Source organism: Strix aluco, chromosome 4, assembly GCF_031877795.1.
Source record: "Strix aluco isolate bStrAlu1 chromosome 4, bStrAlu1.hap1, whole genome shotgun sequence".
In the NCBI taxonomy this organism is placed as follows: Eukaryota; Metazoa; Chordata; class Aves; order Strigiformes; family Strigidae; genus Strix; species Strix aluco.
The window spans coordinates 43,011,741-43,028,246 of NC_133934.1; the positions used below are offsets into that span (position 1 = coordinate 43,011,741).

At 37.0% G+C, this 16,506-nt stretch overlaps 1 protein-coding gene across 4 annotated transcripts in view; it reads right to left on the reverse strand.

The window, feature by feature from the left end:
• Nucleotides 1–344: 344 nt before the first annotated feature.
• CLCN3 (chloride voltage-gated channel 3) overlaps nucleotides 345–16,506 on the reverse strand; it is an 82,620-nt gene continuing 66,458 nt past the window's right edge. For 2 of the 4 annotated variants that reach the window (XM_074822820.1, XM_074822822.1), the window contains 6 exons: nucleotides 15,284–15,829; nucleotides 11,028–11,214; nucleotides 10,107–10,505; nucleotides 8,174–8,390; nucleotides 5,167–5,242; nucleotides 345–3,473 (listed from right to left, as the gene is read on the reverse strand). In XM_074822820.1, the coding sequence (XP_074678921.1) occupies nucleotides 3,315–3,473; nucleotides 5,167–5,242; nucleotides 8,174–8,390; nucleotides 10,107–10,505; nucleotides 11,028–11,214; nucleotides 15,284–15,829 (1,584 nt within the window). In that variant the 3' untranslated portion in view covers nucleotides 345–3,314. The remainder of the gene's footprint in view (nucleotides 3,474–5,166; nucleotides 5,243–8,173; nucleotides 8,391–10,106; nucleotides 10,506–11,027; nucleotides 11,215–15,283; nucleotides 15,830–16,506) is intronic. The other 2 variants (XM_074822823.1, XM_074822824.1) reach the window with 1 other exon arrangement.

Here is a 16,506-nt window from a genome sequence, read left to right on the forward strand (position 1 = left end):
TTTTTAAACCAGAGGTGCTACAAATTTACTGTGTAGAAACTACATCATTTTGGCTTTCAGACAGTAAAATCATCATCTACTTTTAACTCTCTTAAATCAGGAAGCCACCTATTCTATAATTAAAACAATTTTTTTAAATGTCATTTTTTGGGAAAAAAGCCCTGATCTGGTTGGGGTGATCTGGCTACTGGTTTGTAGCCAAGTACTAGGCAATACAAAGCTTGCATCTCCTAAAATTCAGTATTTGTTACCTGCTTACCAGTTTTGTCTGTAAAATTCCTAGCTTTTCATTTTCTCTCAGGGAAAATAAATTTAAAAATCAACACAAACATGACAGAACAATAAATGGTCATACAGAAGTTTTTAATGTTTGATTAAATCATCACAGTAATCAGAATTTTTACTGTAATGATATGCAGCTCTACCACACTATTATAAATAAAAACATTAAGATCAATATTAAATACAGCTCTAGGCAACATCACAGATTAACAAAGAATGCATTCTTCATGAACCAGTAATTGAATGGTTTAAAAAAAAAAATGCTGACACTTTTCCCCCTCCCATCCATCACATTTTTTTTCAAATTATTAACTTGAGTAAGGCGCTGGAAGTTTTATGTTAGAAAATTTTTGTTGCACAGCACAGGCACACATACTTCGTCATCAGAACCTCTAATGTATGTTTACCAGAAGACATTTTAAATGTCAACAGGGAAAGCTTAGCAGGTAAGAGCAGAGTTGCACAATTTATATGCAGCACTCAGGATCCATACTGAAAATATAAAACACAGCAGGTGTGTGAACTGTAATTCAGACAGTACAGTCTGTAGAAGGAGGTGGAAGTTAATCCAGTACACACAGCAGTGTTTTATGAGAACATGAGACATGGCAGAGGTTTCAAACTGATATAAAGCAATTTTCATACGTGGAGTGCATTTATATTCTTCCACTGTAGAAAAAAAATTAGATCGCACAAATCGCCATCACAGACAACTTCCAGAGCTGCCTTCTCTAAATGGGCCAAATCCTGCTCTTTGTGAAGTTCTTCTGTAAAGCTTCTTCAGGCTTATGCAATTGAAATTTTGTACCACGAAACTGCGCAGTTTTGAACCACTAGCACTGACTTCATGTGGAAGAATAGAGCTAGTTGCTGCCACACTCCCGTTTTAACACAGCTTGATTCCCTGTTTCAGTTCCAAACCTGGTTTTAATACAGGGGCTCATCACCATGAGCCCACTGGCACATTTCACTTTCTACTGGGTCCAGTTGCTCCAAGAGATGAGATGATGAGATGTAGATGGCAGTTTAATACTCAGAAAAATCGGTAAAAATTCAGCAGCACGCTTAAGCACAGGCATTATTTTGGAGTTTACCAAAAGTACCAGAATTTCAGTCCAGTATGTTATTGTACTTAAGATAAAATAATACTGAGTACTTTGTGAAGAAAGACATTTGAGGTAACTGTGATGAATGCCTTAGAGATACCTAGGATTATTATTTTAAGAGTTTTACCAGTTTTATGTTTGCAGTCTGGTGGGCGTAACTGTTAAAAAGAAAGTTTATCTTGCCCCCTACTATAAAGCATGATTTTTGTCAGGTGGATTTCTTAAATTTTTCCTCCCTACTTTAGGCTTATAGCATATTGCCTTTCTTCCTCTGTATGTATTTGTGGTGGTGGTGGCTTGATAAAATGAAAATGAAACAAATTAATCTAGTGAGTGGAAAGAAAAAAGTAAACAAGTTAGGGATCTGTCACTTCACCTGCTTGCGTGTGTTGCTGCTGAATTTTAAAGTCCTGCCAAAGTTTCAAGTACTGGATTTGATTTTGCCCTGCTGCTCATCTTCTGTGGCTACATATCATTTATGCTTCTATAAACTTGGAAAAAGAAAAAAAAAAAAAGTGTCAAAAGCAATCTACTAATTATAGTTGCTTTCTTCCTATTATTTTTTAAACCCTGCAGTTTTTTTAAATAAAATTTTATTATTACTGTTCCAGTTATCTGCTAGTAAAGGAAAAAAGAAATCTCAAGGTAACGGCAGTGAAAGTTACATTTGAAAATTATCTTATATGCATGTTGGATCATAAAGAAACCATTTTGTTTAAACCCTTCATCTAGTTGTAAACATTTGCTAATCCTCCATTACTTGCAGAGGATTATGAATTATTCTATAAAATCACATTAAAAAGGTAATTAGTTATGTGAGATATTAACTGATTCATATTTAATAGATTTTTTTAATCCATACAAATATAAATAAAGAATGGTAAAACCTCAAGAAAAATAATATACATTTAGTGCAAGTTATGAGTTACATTTCTTCCTACCATGTCAGCAGTGGAACATCTTTTGTGAAGAAAAAATAAAAATGACCGTTCTCAAATTTTACAGGGGGGGAAGAAAGATCTCCAGTGTTGTAGCATGCAGTTTTTACCAGATACACGTATACAGAATTGTTCCAGCTCTTAACTAGTAGAATAGCAGTATTTTTCCTTATACTGCACAACATTGGTATATATCATAGTGTTTTCAATAATACAAAAATTGCATAAGACCAAGTCACATTATTGATATTTTCTGCAGCAAAAACAGTATTTTCCTTTGAAACGCTAGTTTCATCTGGTTTTAATTTTTCTCGTATCACACCAGCACATGGGTTGAAAGAAGTCTCGCACGGTTCTTGCGAGGTATTACCTGTTCAATCTGTTTTTGTCGCAGTGGATCTGTACTGCCCCAAGCATTTCATGATGTACAAACTTACACGTTTAATGGCACAAGAAAAACCTCCCTTCTTGTGATTGAACCTCAGTAACTCACAGTACATCTCAATATGAGAAACAACTGCTTCAAAAGGGCACACCAATTTTAAAGAGGCTTTGTTACGGCTCAGGAGAGAGAGAAATAAAGCTCTTCTGGAATGTAGAAAGGTGACGTGTAATAATTAATACGTTTCATGAGTTAACACAACAGTTTTCAATGGTAAAAAGGGCAAGACCTTTCAGTCTCCATAAGATGGCTCAATTCAGAACGATCCCTCTAGAAACAGGGACTAATAACACATCTCTTCAATGCTGAAGTACCAGGCTGGGGCTGGAGAATTGCGCCACCTCGCACGGCTCACCCGCTGCACTATCATGGCAGACCTGATGTCTCGGGACGCATCCAGTGCAGGCCAGCGGCTCTCCCTTCCCACGCTCCCATCAGCCTTCCTTCCTCCTCGCCACATATTCCCCCAGACCAACTCCTGATTTCCAGCAGCACTGTTACGCAAAAACCCAGCTCTCGTCTCTGATTTTAGAAGTATCCCCCAGACTAAAGTGTTGTGCTATTCAACAAATGAACCTCCTCTTCCGTTTCCTCTCTCTCCTCAGCTATGGGTTTCAGTTGAACATTATTGAGGCGGGGTCTTGGTTTGCCGTCTGGGCCATATGACGGAGGATATCTTTTTTTGTTATAATGCCAAGGAGGCGCCTGAAAAGGATAAATGGAAGACTGACATTAATCCAAGCAGGAAAATAGTAAAGCAGAACAAATCTGTAGCCAAGTCCTTTTTGTTGACAGGAATAGAGCAAAAGTAAACAGCCTGATTTTCTTATTTAAACAAAAAACATTTTATTAATCAAAATATTGAGGAACCACCCATTTGTTAAAAGACAGCAATGCTGAGACACCATATCAGATGGTCTCTGACAGCTGTAGTCCATTTTAATGAAATACAAGTAATACAAGTAGAGCCCATGACAATTTTTATTTAACTTTTTGTTTCTACAAAAATGAAATTTTGATTAGCGTATGCCAACAAAAAAGTAACACAGAGGGACAAAGAAAAAAAGAGGTATGAAAAAGAAGTGATATTGATCCCATTTCATAAGGGAGGCATGTTCCAACCTAGCCATCAGAAGTGACGTACCGCTTGATGGCCCGAAATCCTAACCGCAAATCAAACTCCCCTTCCCTCCATTTTTAAATCATAGGGATCCTTCCAGTCTGACGCACTGGCTCAGGCTGAATGTATTCATAGGAGCACACTGTATTGGCCATGAAACTCTTGTAGAATAAACAATAGTTAACTAGTTTTTGGAGTTCACAGCTTTAGAAAATAAAGTGTGAATAACATAAGAAAATTTTCATTTTCCAATTTAGATACTGTGCTCTTATGACAGGATCTTCATGGCTTTTAAAAGTATAACTCTGCGAAATATCAAAAAGGGTGAGACTGTCCAAAAGGGTAATATCACAGCAGAAGCAAAGAGCAGAATGAATGAGCTGCTGCCCTTGTTATTCTGGTTAGTACATTTCATTTTGTCTTATTAAAGGACGCATGAAATACTTGTGAAATATTAGCATAAAATGAGAACATAATTAGCATGTTTTGCACATAAGCAGCTAAACTTGGTGGGAATGTTTAGTAGAGATGTAACTAGCAAACCATGTCCAAATTAAGACAAAGTCCACCATCCATCTAAGGTTAGTTCACAACATCATGGTTAAAACAGCCTCTAAATTCTGAAGTCAACAGTCACCGTAGCAGCATGGCACTTAGTGGCTTAGGATATCACTGAACATTTTATGAAGGAGCACATCAATTGCTGTAGTTAACAGCAGAATCACAGGACTTTGCATAAAATTACAGGACTTCACTAAAAATAAGAGTACTTCTAAAAAATCATGTTGATAAAGGGGGGTTACAGGGAAGACGTAATGCTGCGATACATTAAAAACATGCATGGCTTTGCTTCTCAAAAGATGTGATACTTACTTAGCTATTTATCAGCTATTTAAAGCTGTCAACATCAGAAAAAGAAATTGGCATATACGAGAATTTAATTTGCATTGGGCAGGGAAAAAGTATTCCTAGCTGCGTGCCTTCCCACCTGGGGAAATCAGCGGATCAACTAGATGGATCTATGTGATCTCAAGAACAAAAATATCAGAAAGTCCATTGTTTACTTTCCTTTAATGTTGTGACTAACAGTATGTCCATATTAGCAGCTTAATTTCTACAGAAGGATTTTGTACATATTATTTTATGGTTTAATACAAATTTTTAGCGTAAGATGATTTAATTGTTCAGCCGATGTCATAAAAGCCCTGAACAGTTCACAAGTTTCATGCTTCCTGACTTCTAATGTGTCTAATTATGAGATCTGATATATCTAATCACCAAGGGTTCGACGTGCTGCTTTAGTTGCTCGAGATGCTCTAATATGTTCTTCTTTGTGATGATCCCCAAGACAATCCTGAAACAGATCATGTTATGCTAATAACTGTGTGTGAAATCAAATGAAAAAAAGTTCTAATCATAATGAAAAAGGATTAGAGCAAAACTAAAAAAAAAAAAAGAAAAAAAAAGAAAAAAAAAAGAATGGTTGCAGGAAAGCTAATGAGATAATTAAATGAAAAATTATTTGAAAGTCAGCACCCCTTCCCAGTCATTGCCTTACTTCTTTTTCTCCCAAAATGCTGAACATAATTGGATCTTCAGCCACCCCTGAGCAGTATGTTTCTCATATCAAATACACATCAGGGAAGCATACTTCATCCCTTTCTCCCCAAATTCCCATCTCTTCAGGTTTTAGAGGCACTGAAACTGAAATCCACTTTATTTCCTTTCATAGTTATTTCTCCTCACACATACAGATAATTAATTATTCACAAGCTACAGTAGATGAACAAAGTAATAACTGTGTAAAGTCATAGTGATTGAGATTTGAAACTGCACTCTAGAGCAGGGTTATCTGGTGACCCTAGAATCAGACAAATTCAGACATATTTCTCATTTATGACAGTATAAATCAAAAGCAACTCCCTGGAATGGATATTCTGGTACAAATTAGGAAGAGTGAGGCTCAGTCTTTACATATTTGTCATCAGCACCAATTTCTACACAGTTCCTATTCCAATCTGGATTGGAACCAGTAAGGTGATGTGTGTCTTTATGTGGGTATATTCAATTTGCAGGAAATTTGCCAAAATGTAGATCAGTCCTTGATATCCACAGGGCTATATGTCATGACGAAGTATCACTAGTACTAGTATTTACTATCTGATCTTGTTGTAATGGACAGTGTGCTCATGGATATCACAAGTTTGTAAACTGAAGTAGGAGAACAAACATGAATGTCTGAAAACAGTGAATTATTAAAGCCATCCATACTTGCTGCTACTTTATAATAAAATAGTTAAAAATATAGAGTACAGTTTGACATAGCTTTGCATGATTAAGCCTTCTTTAGAGCCATGTCCTGGTTTTGGCTGGGATAGAGTTAATTTTCTCCCTTGTAGCTGGTACAGTGCTGTGTTTTGGATTTAGTGTGAGAATAATTTTGATAACACACCGATGTTTTAGTTGTTGCTGAGTAGTGCTTATAGGAAGTCAAGGATTTTTCAGTTTCCCATGCTCTGCCAGCGAGCAGGTGCACAAGAAGCTGGGAGGGAGCCTGGCCAGGACAGGTGACCGGAACTAGCCAAAGGGCTATTCCATACCATAGGATGTCAATGCCCAGTATGTGAACTGGGGGGAGCTGGCCGGGAGGGGTGGGTCACGGCTCGGGCATCGGTCAGCGGGTGGTGAGCAACTGCACTGTGCATCACTTGTCTTTTCTTGGGGTTTATTTCTCTCTCTCTTTTTTATCATGTTCCTTTTCATTACTATTATTATTATTATATTTTATTGTTATTGTTGTTATTATATTTTATTTTAGTTATTAAACTGTTCTTATCTCAACCACCAGGTTTTACTATTTTCCAATTTACTTTTGTACTTTTTTTCCAATTCTGGGAGGGGAGGGAGAGAGTGGCTGTGTGGTGCTTAGTTGCTGGCTGGGGTTAAACCACGATAAGTCAATTTTAACACATCAGTGCTTGAGCACTCAACTAGAACAAAAATTAAGAAAAAAAATAATCACAATAAATATTCTTCACTGAAGTTTTATCAATCCAAATCTCCCTCCCCAAAAAAAGAATAATTGCGTGCCTGCACTGACTTCTACATGTCAGATCACTATGTCCTTTCCCCAACAGAGAAAGTTTTTTTAAAGTCATTTATGCTTCTGAAAACATCTACTCGGCATTCAATACAGGGATGCATTGAAGAAAAACATGTGGGAGAACATTTAAAATAAATTGGTTTTAAAATACATCTGAAAAAGTAAACTTGGAAATCAATGTGATATTTAAGTATTTGCCACTTATAGCTGCAGTCCTTTTGCCCACAGCAAAACAAGGAAAGTCCCACCCATATTTCAGGTTTCCTGGGTTTTGTCCCATGGACATTGATGCTAAATAATGTGGATTAGCAGACAATGTTTCAGTCCCCAGGTGCCTTAAAAGACATGCTAAAGAGAACGCAAGATACCATGGTAGGAGCTGCAATGTTGTGTGTCAAGTGTTTAATGCAAGAGATACAGGAAAGCAGAATGTTAAAGGAATAGCTACACAGAAAAAGATCATGTAAAAAAAAGGAGTAGTTTAGATAAGAGGCAATTAAAATGAACATTTATGTTTCAATGCCTAGGGCTGATTTATTTAGTAGGTAATCACATGACAACTCCCCATAGTCTCATCTACAAACATTCTAAATCTTAAAATTACTTTCTTGAAATATTTTGAAGTGAAGAAACAAAAGTTGCAGATTGAAGTTCCAGAACTAGTAGTAGTTATTTAGTTGTTAGTATTCCAAAAACAAAAGCTCGGTGGTAAGCGCCATCACTAAGCTCCAGAAGAGGAAATACTGAATGGATCATTTTCTCCCTTACATTTTATGAATCGGGTATTTGTGGATGTTCAATAGCTGATACACTGCACATTGCCAGGAGGAAATACAGGCCTTAGACTGTGCACCACACAAGACTAAACTTCTGAGAGACAAGCTGTCTCTCCTCCACATGCAAGTTGCACAGACAAGATTTGCTGAATGAGAGCTAATTTTTAACAGAACATCTTAAAATGACTGAAATCACCTGCCTGCTGACGTGGAATACAAGGGAGGAGTAAGAATTTAAGAGAGGCGCCACAGCACCTTCTTAACAAACGTGTCCTCAGTTGCAGCATCAAACTTATGGGTTCAAATACCATGATCCTGCAATATATCCTGGTTTGAACACTTTGATCCTGGAAGTGAAAATTACTGCATCTAACAAAATGAAGAGCATTGCTGCTGCTTTACTTACCCGTTGTGTGTTACAAGGCACTGCCTCAGACCCAGCTTCCGGAAAATATCCACCACTATTTCCATTGGTGTGTGGTCTGTCACGGTGAAAGGGCTCATATCAAGTATGCTTCTAAGCTTCAAAGGTCGAGGGCTTTCAGCTGGAAGTGATGGGGTATGCTGGGCAAAACAGACTCTGGAACTGCCAACAATCCCTTCCTGCTTCTTTCTAGCACTTTCTTTAAGAAAAAGAGGGGAGGGGGGAAAACAGCAGAGGATGAAAAATTTACATTCTTGGAGTAAGATAATCCAGTGCAAACAGACAGATCAATCAACACTACCAGACTCTGATGTTATTCTCTAGACGCTGATATTCTGATATATGCTATTTTGATGTGTTTCCATAGCCACTGCTTTATCCCTTAGAAGTGCTTGTGCAGAAATCACAAGAGCCATACAGCTTTAGCTGTTCTTCAGCTACCACCTTTCTCACTCCAATAAATAACTTCTATGTATTATAAAGAGGTGGAAAGACTTAAAAAATAGCATGCAGAAAGTACATAGATGGCTGCTGAAGAAACTGCCAGGGGGAAAGCCAATCTCAGTTGACAGCTCCCCTGTCATGATTCCAACGGCTCTAATTATTGTTGGTTTGAAAACAAACTCATTTCTGATCACTCCGAAAATGTTTCTTGTTTATAACGAATTTATTTAGCTTTTAGTGAACTCGATCCTCTTCTTTTTCATGTCTTCATTACCTTGATGACAACAGCATCCCCCCTGTGCCTCGAACTATTTCACACAATGACTCTCTTAAGCCAGCCGAAATCCAAGACTAAGCGACTTGCACTGTGCAAGCTCAGCAGCTAAAATGAGTTTTACCTGTGAAAGTGTATTATTAGAAGAGTGTTCTGCAATTCCCCCATTTGCTCTTAAGCAAATGCAAATTTAAACCAGTATGATGTCTGTAATGATTTCCAAATTTTGGACACTCCTATACATCCTACATAGTGATACCATAGTATTCACAGTATTAAGACCACAGGCTAAAGTTTTACTGAAGTAAATAGTGCTCTGTTCACAAAACTTTTTTTTAAAAAAAGTTTCAGGAGACTTTTGTGTCTCTTTCTCATGTGTCTTTGATGAAGAGATACTTGTCAATGTATAATCTTATGAATTACGGAAAAAAAAAAAAAAAGTAGTTTACAATGCAGCTTCCATCACTGATTTCATGCACCAAATGTTACAGTTCTGTAACATTTTCTTATATAAGAAGGATTTTTTTTTTCTTTGGTTAAGATACTGTCCTCAAAATCCACAGATTTTTTTCTTGCCAGTGCACAAAGCACTGTCACAAGTATCACAGAAGTTCTAATACTCACCCAGAGAAAGAGGGCCCAAACAGGGCTTCTGTGCTCATTTGCCCAGGGCCAAACTTTCCATTACACAAACAAATTGAAAAACAGAAACCTAAAACAATTAGTATTTTGCTTATTTCTCCATAATACAATCTTAGTTGTTGTAACAGTAAATAACATGTCAGAGAGAAGTACGATATATATTTAAATTTAAACATTACTTGGACAGTAATTCTCACAGAATCCTGCTGTTCTAAAATGAGAATTACTCAATTTTGAAGAAGAATGTTAGTGTAGCATCACTTGAGGAAAAGAGATACTAGCAAAAGCCTCAAAACAAACAAAAATACTGGACTAGATGATGTTTTGGCCTACTTCAGTATGACAACTTTTGTTTCTGTGACGGAGAGATTAACATTTTCTCCATTTCAGAGCCTCCTATTGAAGATAATCATACACTTCAAAAAAGGAAAAGAGAGCCCGCATAAGGTATCTGAACCTGAAATAAGTCTAGAAACACTCAGAGTAAATTCTGGTTTAATCTAGAGAATCATTTAAATTGGCATATATAATCATGCAATACTGGAAGATAATTACCTATTGCAATAGTTAAATCTCTTCTTAGAGCAAAGCCCACTAGTCTCTGCGATTCTTTTGACATAATAACTGGAAAACCATTATAGCTGGTTTCATTGATCAAGTTTTCTATGTCTTCGACTGTCATATTATCCTGCGTCAGAACTGCTAAAGGTGGATCGCTTCTTCGAGGTCTCATAACATCAGCCGCCAGTGTTGTGTGAGTAAATTCTTCCTTTGCATCCAAGAAAGGATATCCATTCAGTCGGATGTGCGCCTCATAGATGCCTTCCCTACCAAAGGCATCTCCTACCCACTTACTGGTCATGACTGCAGCCATTAGGGGCACAATATATTCCAGCCCTCCTGTTAGCTCAAAGACAATAACTACCAGGGACACAGTCATCCTTGTCACACCACCTGCAAGAAAAATGGTAGCCAGTAACATTCTAGTATCAGATAATAATGAATTTAAAACTTCGCGCCTTCCTGTTGAGAACTACAAACGTAACTTTGCCATTAAAGGTCATCTGACAAACATAATTCTGTATAATACAAACAGAAGCAGACAGGAAAAGTGAACACAAAACTTCTAGAAGTAAAAAAAGAGAGCTTTAAATTTCAACAGTACTTGACTCTGCAAATCCTCTACTTCATACAACAAACTGATTTTTCTGACTGATACAGTAATGACACCTCTTGATACCAAAAAGAGAAAGCAAACACTATTATTTAAATTATTCTGTTGCTCATCAATTTAAATTTCATGTGACTCCTCAGATCACAAGAATCTGATGGTCTTGTGTAGAGATGTGAATGTATTATTCCGAAGAGAGAGAAGTCCATAAAAAAGGTGTTCCAAAACTGCCCATTTACATCTCCTTTTAATGTGGCAACATACAAGAAATCAGATACTTATTTACTTTATTATATGGTATTTACCTAAGCATGCAGCAGCACCAACCATGGCATAAAGACCAGGTGTAATACAGTCAGCTCCAACTTCACACCATTCCTTGAAAATGAACCAGTCATGATGGTAGTAAGCCAGCTGCTCCACTGCAATTCCTACAATCCTTCCTGCTATTGCTCCAATTGCCATACTAGGTATGAACAACCCGGATGGAACCTGCAACAAAACCAGAAGAACTGCTGTCATGCTGATGGGAACATACCTGATGCATCATTTTATAAGTATTTTTATTTTCTTTCTTCCCAAAGAGATGCAAATGCTCACACTGTCAGGTTAAAACCACATAAATTGACCTTGCAAGGTTAGTAAAACTTAACACAATGCTATTGATACCACTGATCAACCTAGTTAGCTGAATCCATTTTATGAACACATTTGTTTATATTTTATTGTATTTAAGAGCAAATCTATCACTAATACAGCACCACAGACTAGACTCTCAGTGCCAACAGCACAATTCTTACCATATGTGTGTCCAATCTGAGCTGTGCTACCAGTACTGAAAAGTCTTCCTTACTATTTCCCATCTCCCTTATTACTTCATGTTCCCCTGAGTCAACATTCACTTACTAAACAAGCTTTGCACATAGGACACCTTCCCAAACTGCTTCCTAACACTTCTGTAAATTAGATGGCCAACTAAACAGATGATTTTTAAAAGAGGCTTTGCTTACTATACTGCAGTCTCCTATACCAAGGGGTGTATATAGAATGCTAAATAAACTAAGAGAGAAAAAGGCAGGACAACTCCCATTGCAGAAAGTACCTAACGCATTACTGTAAAAAAAGAAGTTCCTACTGTAATTTGTTATTTAAATTGTTTTCTTGTTATTGACTAAAACCCAAAAAGGCCACACAGCCTTGTCATATGAACATGGCTTAGAAAAATATTATTGCAAGTCTTGCTTTTACCAGCAGCTTCAGAAGGAGTGAGGGTTCATGTGAGAAACTGCTGTTCTGTATCTCTTCTCCTCCTTAGGAAGCTGATCTTCTTTCCTAAAAATATACTGGTGTCTAAATGTCTCATTAAACTGGAAATGTCCACTGCTTCTCCTCACAGCAGTTGTCAGTATAAAAGTATTTTCTACTCTGACTGAGGTACAGACTACAAATACGTAGTAGAATTTTTACTTGTTGCCTAAATGCACCCAACCCATCCTGTGAAAACAACTTCATTAAAAAAATGCACTCCTGGTGTAACAGGACACATAATTTTTTTTCTTCCACTGTACAGATGTGAAATTGAAGTATTGTGCAATTCCAAACTGTAGATTTTGCCACAGAATCCAATAGCTGGTGCAGAACTGTATTTCAGAATCTATTATTATTATTATTATATTGCCAATATTTATGGTTGCAAAGATGATTTCTAACAGACAAACCAAGGACAAACAAACATAGCAAACTGTGTGTTTGAAGGCCAGCAGCACAGGTTTTTGGGGAAAAGTTTAATATTCCTTCACTCCCATCCTGAATTACCTAATATTTCAGCGTTGATAGACGTAACTATTCAATGCTATCATTTCAGTGGAATATCCAAATTATGCACTTATACCACTACTGTTATTTCCCACAATTAATCATGCATCTAAAGCCCTTTCTAACTGTTAAAATCCATTTTTTTTCCTGAGTTAAATGCTTTCTTGGTGAACAGTTCAATAGCACCCTGAAAAAATAACATTTCAGATATAAAAGTAATTGAATACATCTTCAAAACTGCCTCAGATTCTAGTCTGCTACTGCAGTATGCCACAGAAATTCAGTCTCCACACGGAAATTACATTCAAATTGTTTCTGGTCCTTTGTTAACATAACTTTTTTACGCATCTAGCTCCTTCTCTTCTTTCCATCGCATGTGGATAATGGTTACAAGTCTAACTCTAATTATGATTTTACAGCTGCATTCATTTGCATAAGCCTCTGAATCACAAGTCACAAAGTGGAGAGGAACCTTCACTGAGAAGGAGCAAGGAAAAAAAGTTAGGTTCTACCTTGTCTCAGCTTTCTTCTCCAGCGCATGTCAGCCTCACTTAAATTATACTACAGAGGACAAGATTTGTTCTGTGGCATATGTACTATCTTTGAAACAAGCAAGGAATCAGGATATGGGTGCAACTTTCCACTTCTTTGGTAGGGCAGTTGCATACCAGTCAGCTTCTGAGGTAAAGCTGTAATCCCACCCCAACTGTTCATCATCAGCATTTAGACACTGTAACGAGTCTACTGATAATAAGCAGTATACATACAAAAGTCTGAAAGAAAAAAAAAAACAAAACCAAAAAACAAACCACTGCCGTATCAGCTTCCTGGCGATCCCTGTTCATGGCAGGAAGAGCAGCGGGAATCACTATGCCCCACAGGCAGCAGCTAAGTGCTTTGCTTATCTCACAGGAAAACAGTTCCTGTGGTGGAGACTTGTGTTTGCACATGACTACAGCTCCAGGAACACACCCAGAGAGCCCAGAGGATCCTTAATAATGACTTAAATGACAAAGTCATCTTTTTTTTACATTTAAAAAAAAAAATTAAATTTTCTCCTTTCACAGAAATAAAACTTAAAGTGTAAATAAATGTAAACATTAAAGTGATGTCCCCTTCTCTAGATCTCCAGATACTAGCTGACATTCTAACCAGCCCTATGCTTTAAAGCTTCAGTGAAATGTATGTAGCACAGTCCCACCAACAACAGCAGCATGACTCCTTGCCTACTGGCAAAGTAATAAATATATTCTTAACAACTTCACAAAAATATTTCTACCAAATTGCAAATGCTGAAGTTCTGAGAAAATGAACCAACCCCAAATGAAGTGTAAGCTCTACCATTCTGTAATCTAGTGAATTCTAACACACAAAGTGTGACCCTGTGGTGACAACCCCATGAGAAAGAGCCAGATGCACACAAACACATGAATGGTAAAAAATGTTACAATGCTTAGAAGGGTAGAGCCCTAGATATAAGTGAAATAGAGTAAGTGAATAGAAAACGATACAACAGATTGGAGTGGCCATGTTATAGAATAATGTCTGAAATTTTGACCTACGAAAGACTAGCATTTAAAATACACACAATGGATTTATCTTACCCATCAACCAACATACGGAAAAGAACTTTAAGTAACAGACTGCAACATCTTCTAAAACATCAACACGAGAAACAACGCAATATTGTTCTATCAGTTACAGAATGACAGAATGGTTGAGGTTGCATGTGACCACTTCAGATTGTCTACCTCTGCTCAAGCAGGGTCCACTACAGCAGGCTGCCTAGGATTGCACCCAGTCAGGTTTTAGAGTATCTCCAAGAATGGAGACTCCACAAATTCTCTGGACAACCTATTCCGGTGTTCAACCACCTTCACAGTAAAGAAGAGTTCTCTTATGCATGCAGTTACATGGAACAGCAATGTGGACTGAGAAGTTAAAGCCAGTTTAAACCCAAATCCTGCTTAGTGAACATTCTACAATATATTTAAGACACGTTTGATAATGATGTAGTTGCAAAAAACTATGAAAGGAGCCTGACAAGACAGGAAATGATGAAGGCATGACAGTTATACATCATTCAGAAAACAGCCAGAGCTTGGAGAGAAGGTAAAGCGAGCTCCAAACAGATTTATTAAATGACCAGGAAAAACAGAAATTATGATGCTTTGTAATGGAGAAGAAATTCCCATCATAGTCACATGAATAGTCACACTTTCTAGTCGTGACATGCAATACTGGAAATTTCAGGGAAGAAATCATCATCGGCTCCCTTTGACAGTCTGCAGTAATTACATTTATGTGATAAATGACTAGAGGGGATTTAAAAAAAACCCTACAAGTTGTCCAAGAGGTGCAGTCTTTTCTTCTTCCATGTAACAGGACTAGGGAACCTGAGTGGTTATGGCTGAACTCAGCTGAACTCAGCTCTTGGAAGTTTTAGAATCATCCTTATTGCTGAATCAGGCCCATACAAACAGTCATCCATCCACACAATTACTGCTCATTATTAAATTTAGCACATGTTTCTATTCAGCTGAACAAAGGGCTAGTTTGAATTTAATTAATATTGTTTTCTACAAGACTTGCTTATTAATCAACAGTAAAAAGATCTTTTTTTAAAAAGAACTACACATGAAAAAAAATTCTATAAACAAAGCTGCTAGCTTTGAGAAATGGAAAATGAGAAAGGCAATAATTAAATAATCACAGCAGATGATACAGCCACTGCATTCACACTTACCTTGATACCAAAGGTGAAGACTGTCATGATTATTTTAAATATGAGTGCTAAACACAACTGCCATATAGCTGAATAGACTCCAGTGCCTGCTGGACGGTCAGGAATATCATCTACTATTTTGCTTGCATTCATATCATTTCTGTAGTCACAGAGGGAGGAGGATTCTAACGGCCCACAGTCTGTGAAGAGCTCTTTAATAAGCTCACTGGTGTTTAGCCTTGTATATGGATTAGGAAATGCAATGACAGCTGTTATTGCTGCAACAATAATAACCTCCAGGACAGGATACTTCCCAAATTTCGTAGATTTGCGTCGACGACACCATGCGATGTTTGCTCGGATGAAAAACGCTCCCCAGAGCCCACCAAATACTCCCAGAAGAATAAAAGGAAGCAGTTCAAAAAGGTACCAAGGAGTGTGATATTCCACATAAAAAAGAACTAGGCGGCTATTACCAAAAGGATTGATGGACCTTAAAACAAATGCAGCTACTAAAGCAGCAAAAAATGATCTCCATAAAGTTTTCAGTGGGAAATAGTAACTGACCTGCAATAGGCAATACATGAGAATTATTAGTGATTCAATTAAAAATACTGGAAAGACCATTTAATGCATGTGTTACAGTACTGCTGCCCACATGGCACATACACTAAAAAAAAACTCTTACATTATCAATATTATTCCTATCACTTGGAGCACTGGCACTCCACCACATACTACATTTTTAAAAAGCTCTACAACAATTCATACTTTTATCAGTTTTAAAGTCAATACTAAAGCAGTATTGAAACCACTGCTGTTTTAAGACTGTTAGGAAATAATGCATAGTAATATATGTTTAAAAGCTTCTCTGTTTAGAAGTATCTCTTTCTAGCATTCATAAGAGCCAGACTGTGTATTAGCTGTTCCCTCAAATTTCCTAATACTGTTTCATCTCCATTTAATCTACATTGAAAGGTTTCTCGCACATGTGTTATCTTCATGAAGTATGATTAAAACATTAAAAAATATTCTCAGAACATGCAATTTCATACTTAAGCCCCATATAGCCTGATTTGAATTTCAAGAGAGTTTTATTCTGTGCTTTTTTGGATTTCTTTTGGCAACAAAAGGATTCTTGCAAATCCCCTAATGATACAGAAAAACTATATATGAAAAACTATTTTGCCTCCCTTTTTCAATTAATAGATTTTTAGTTTTTTAGTTTTCTTTAAAAACGCTAA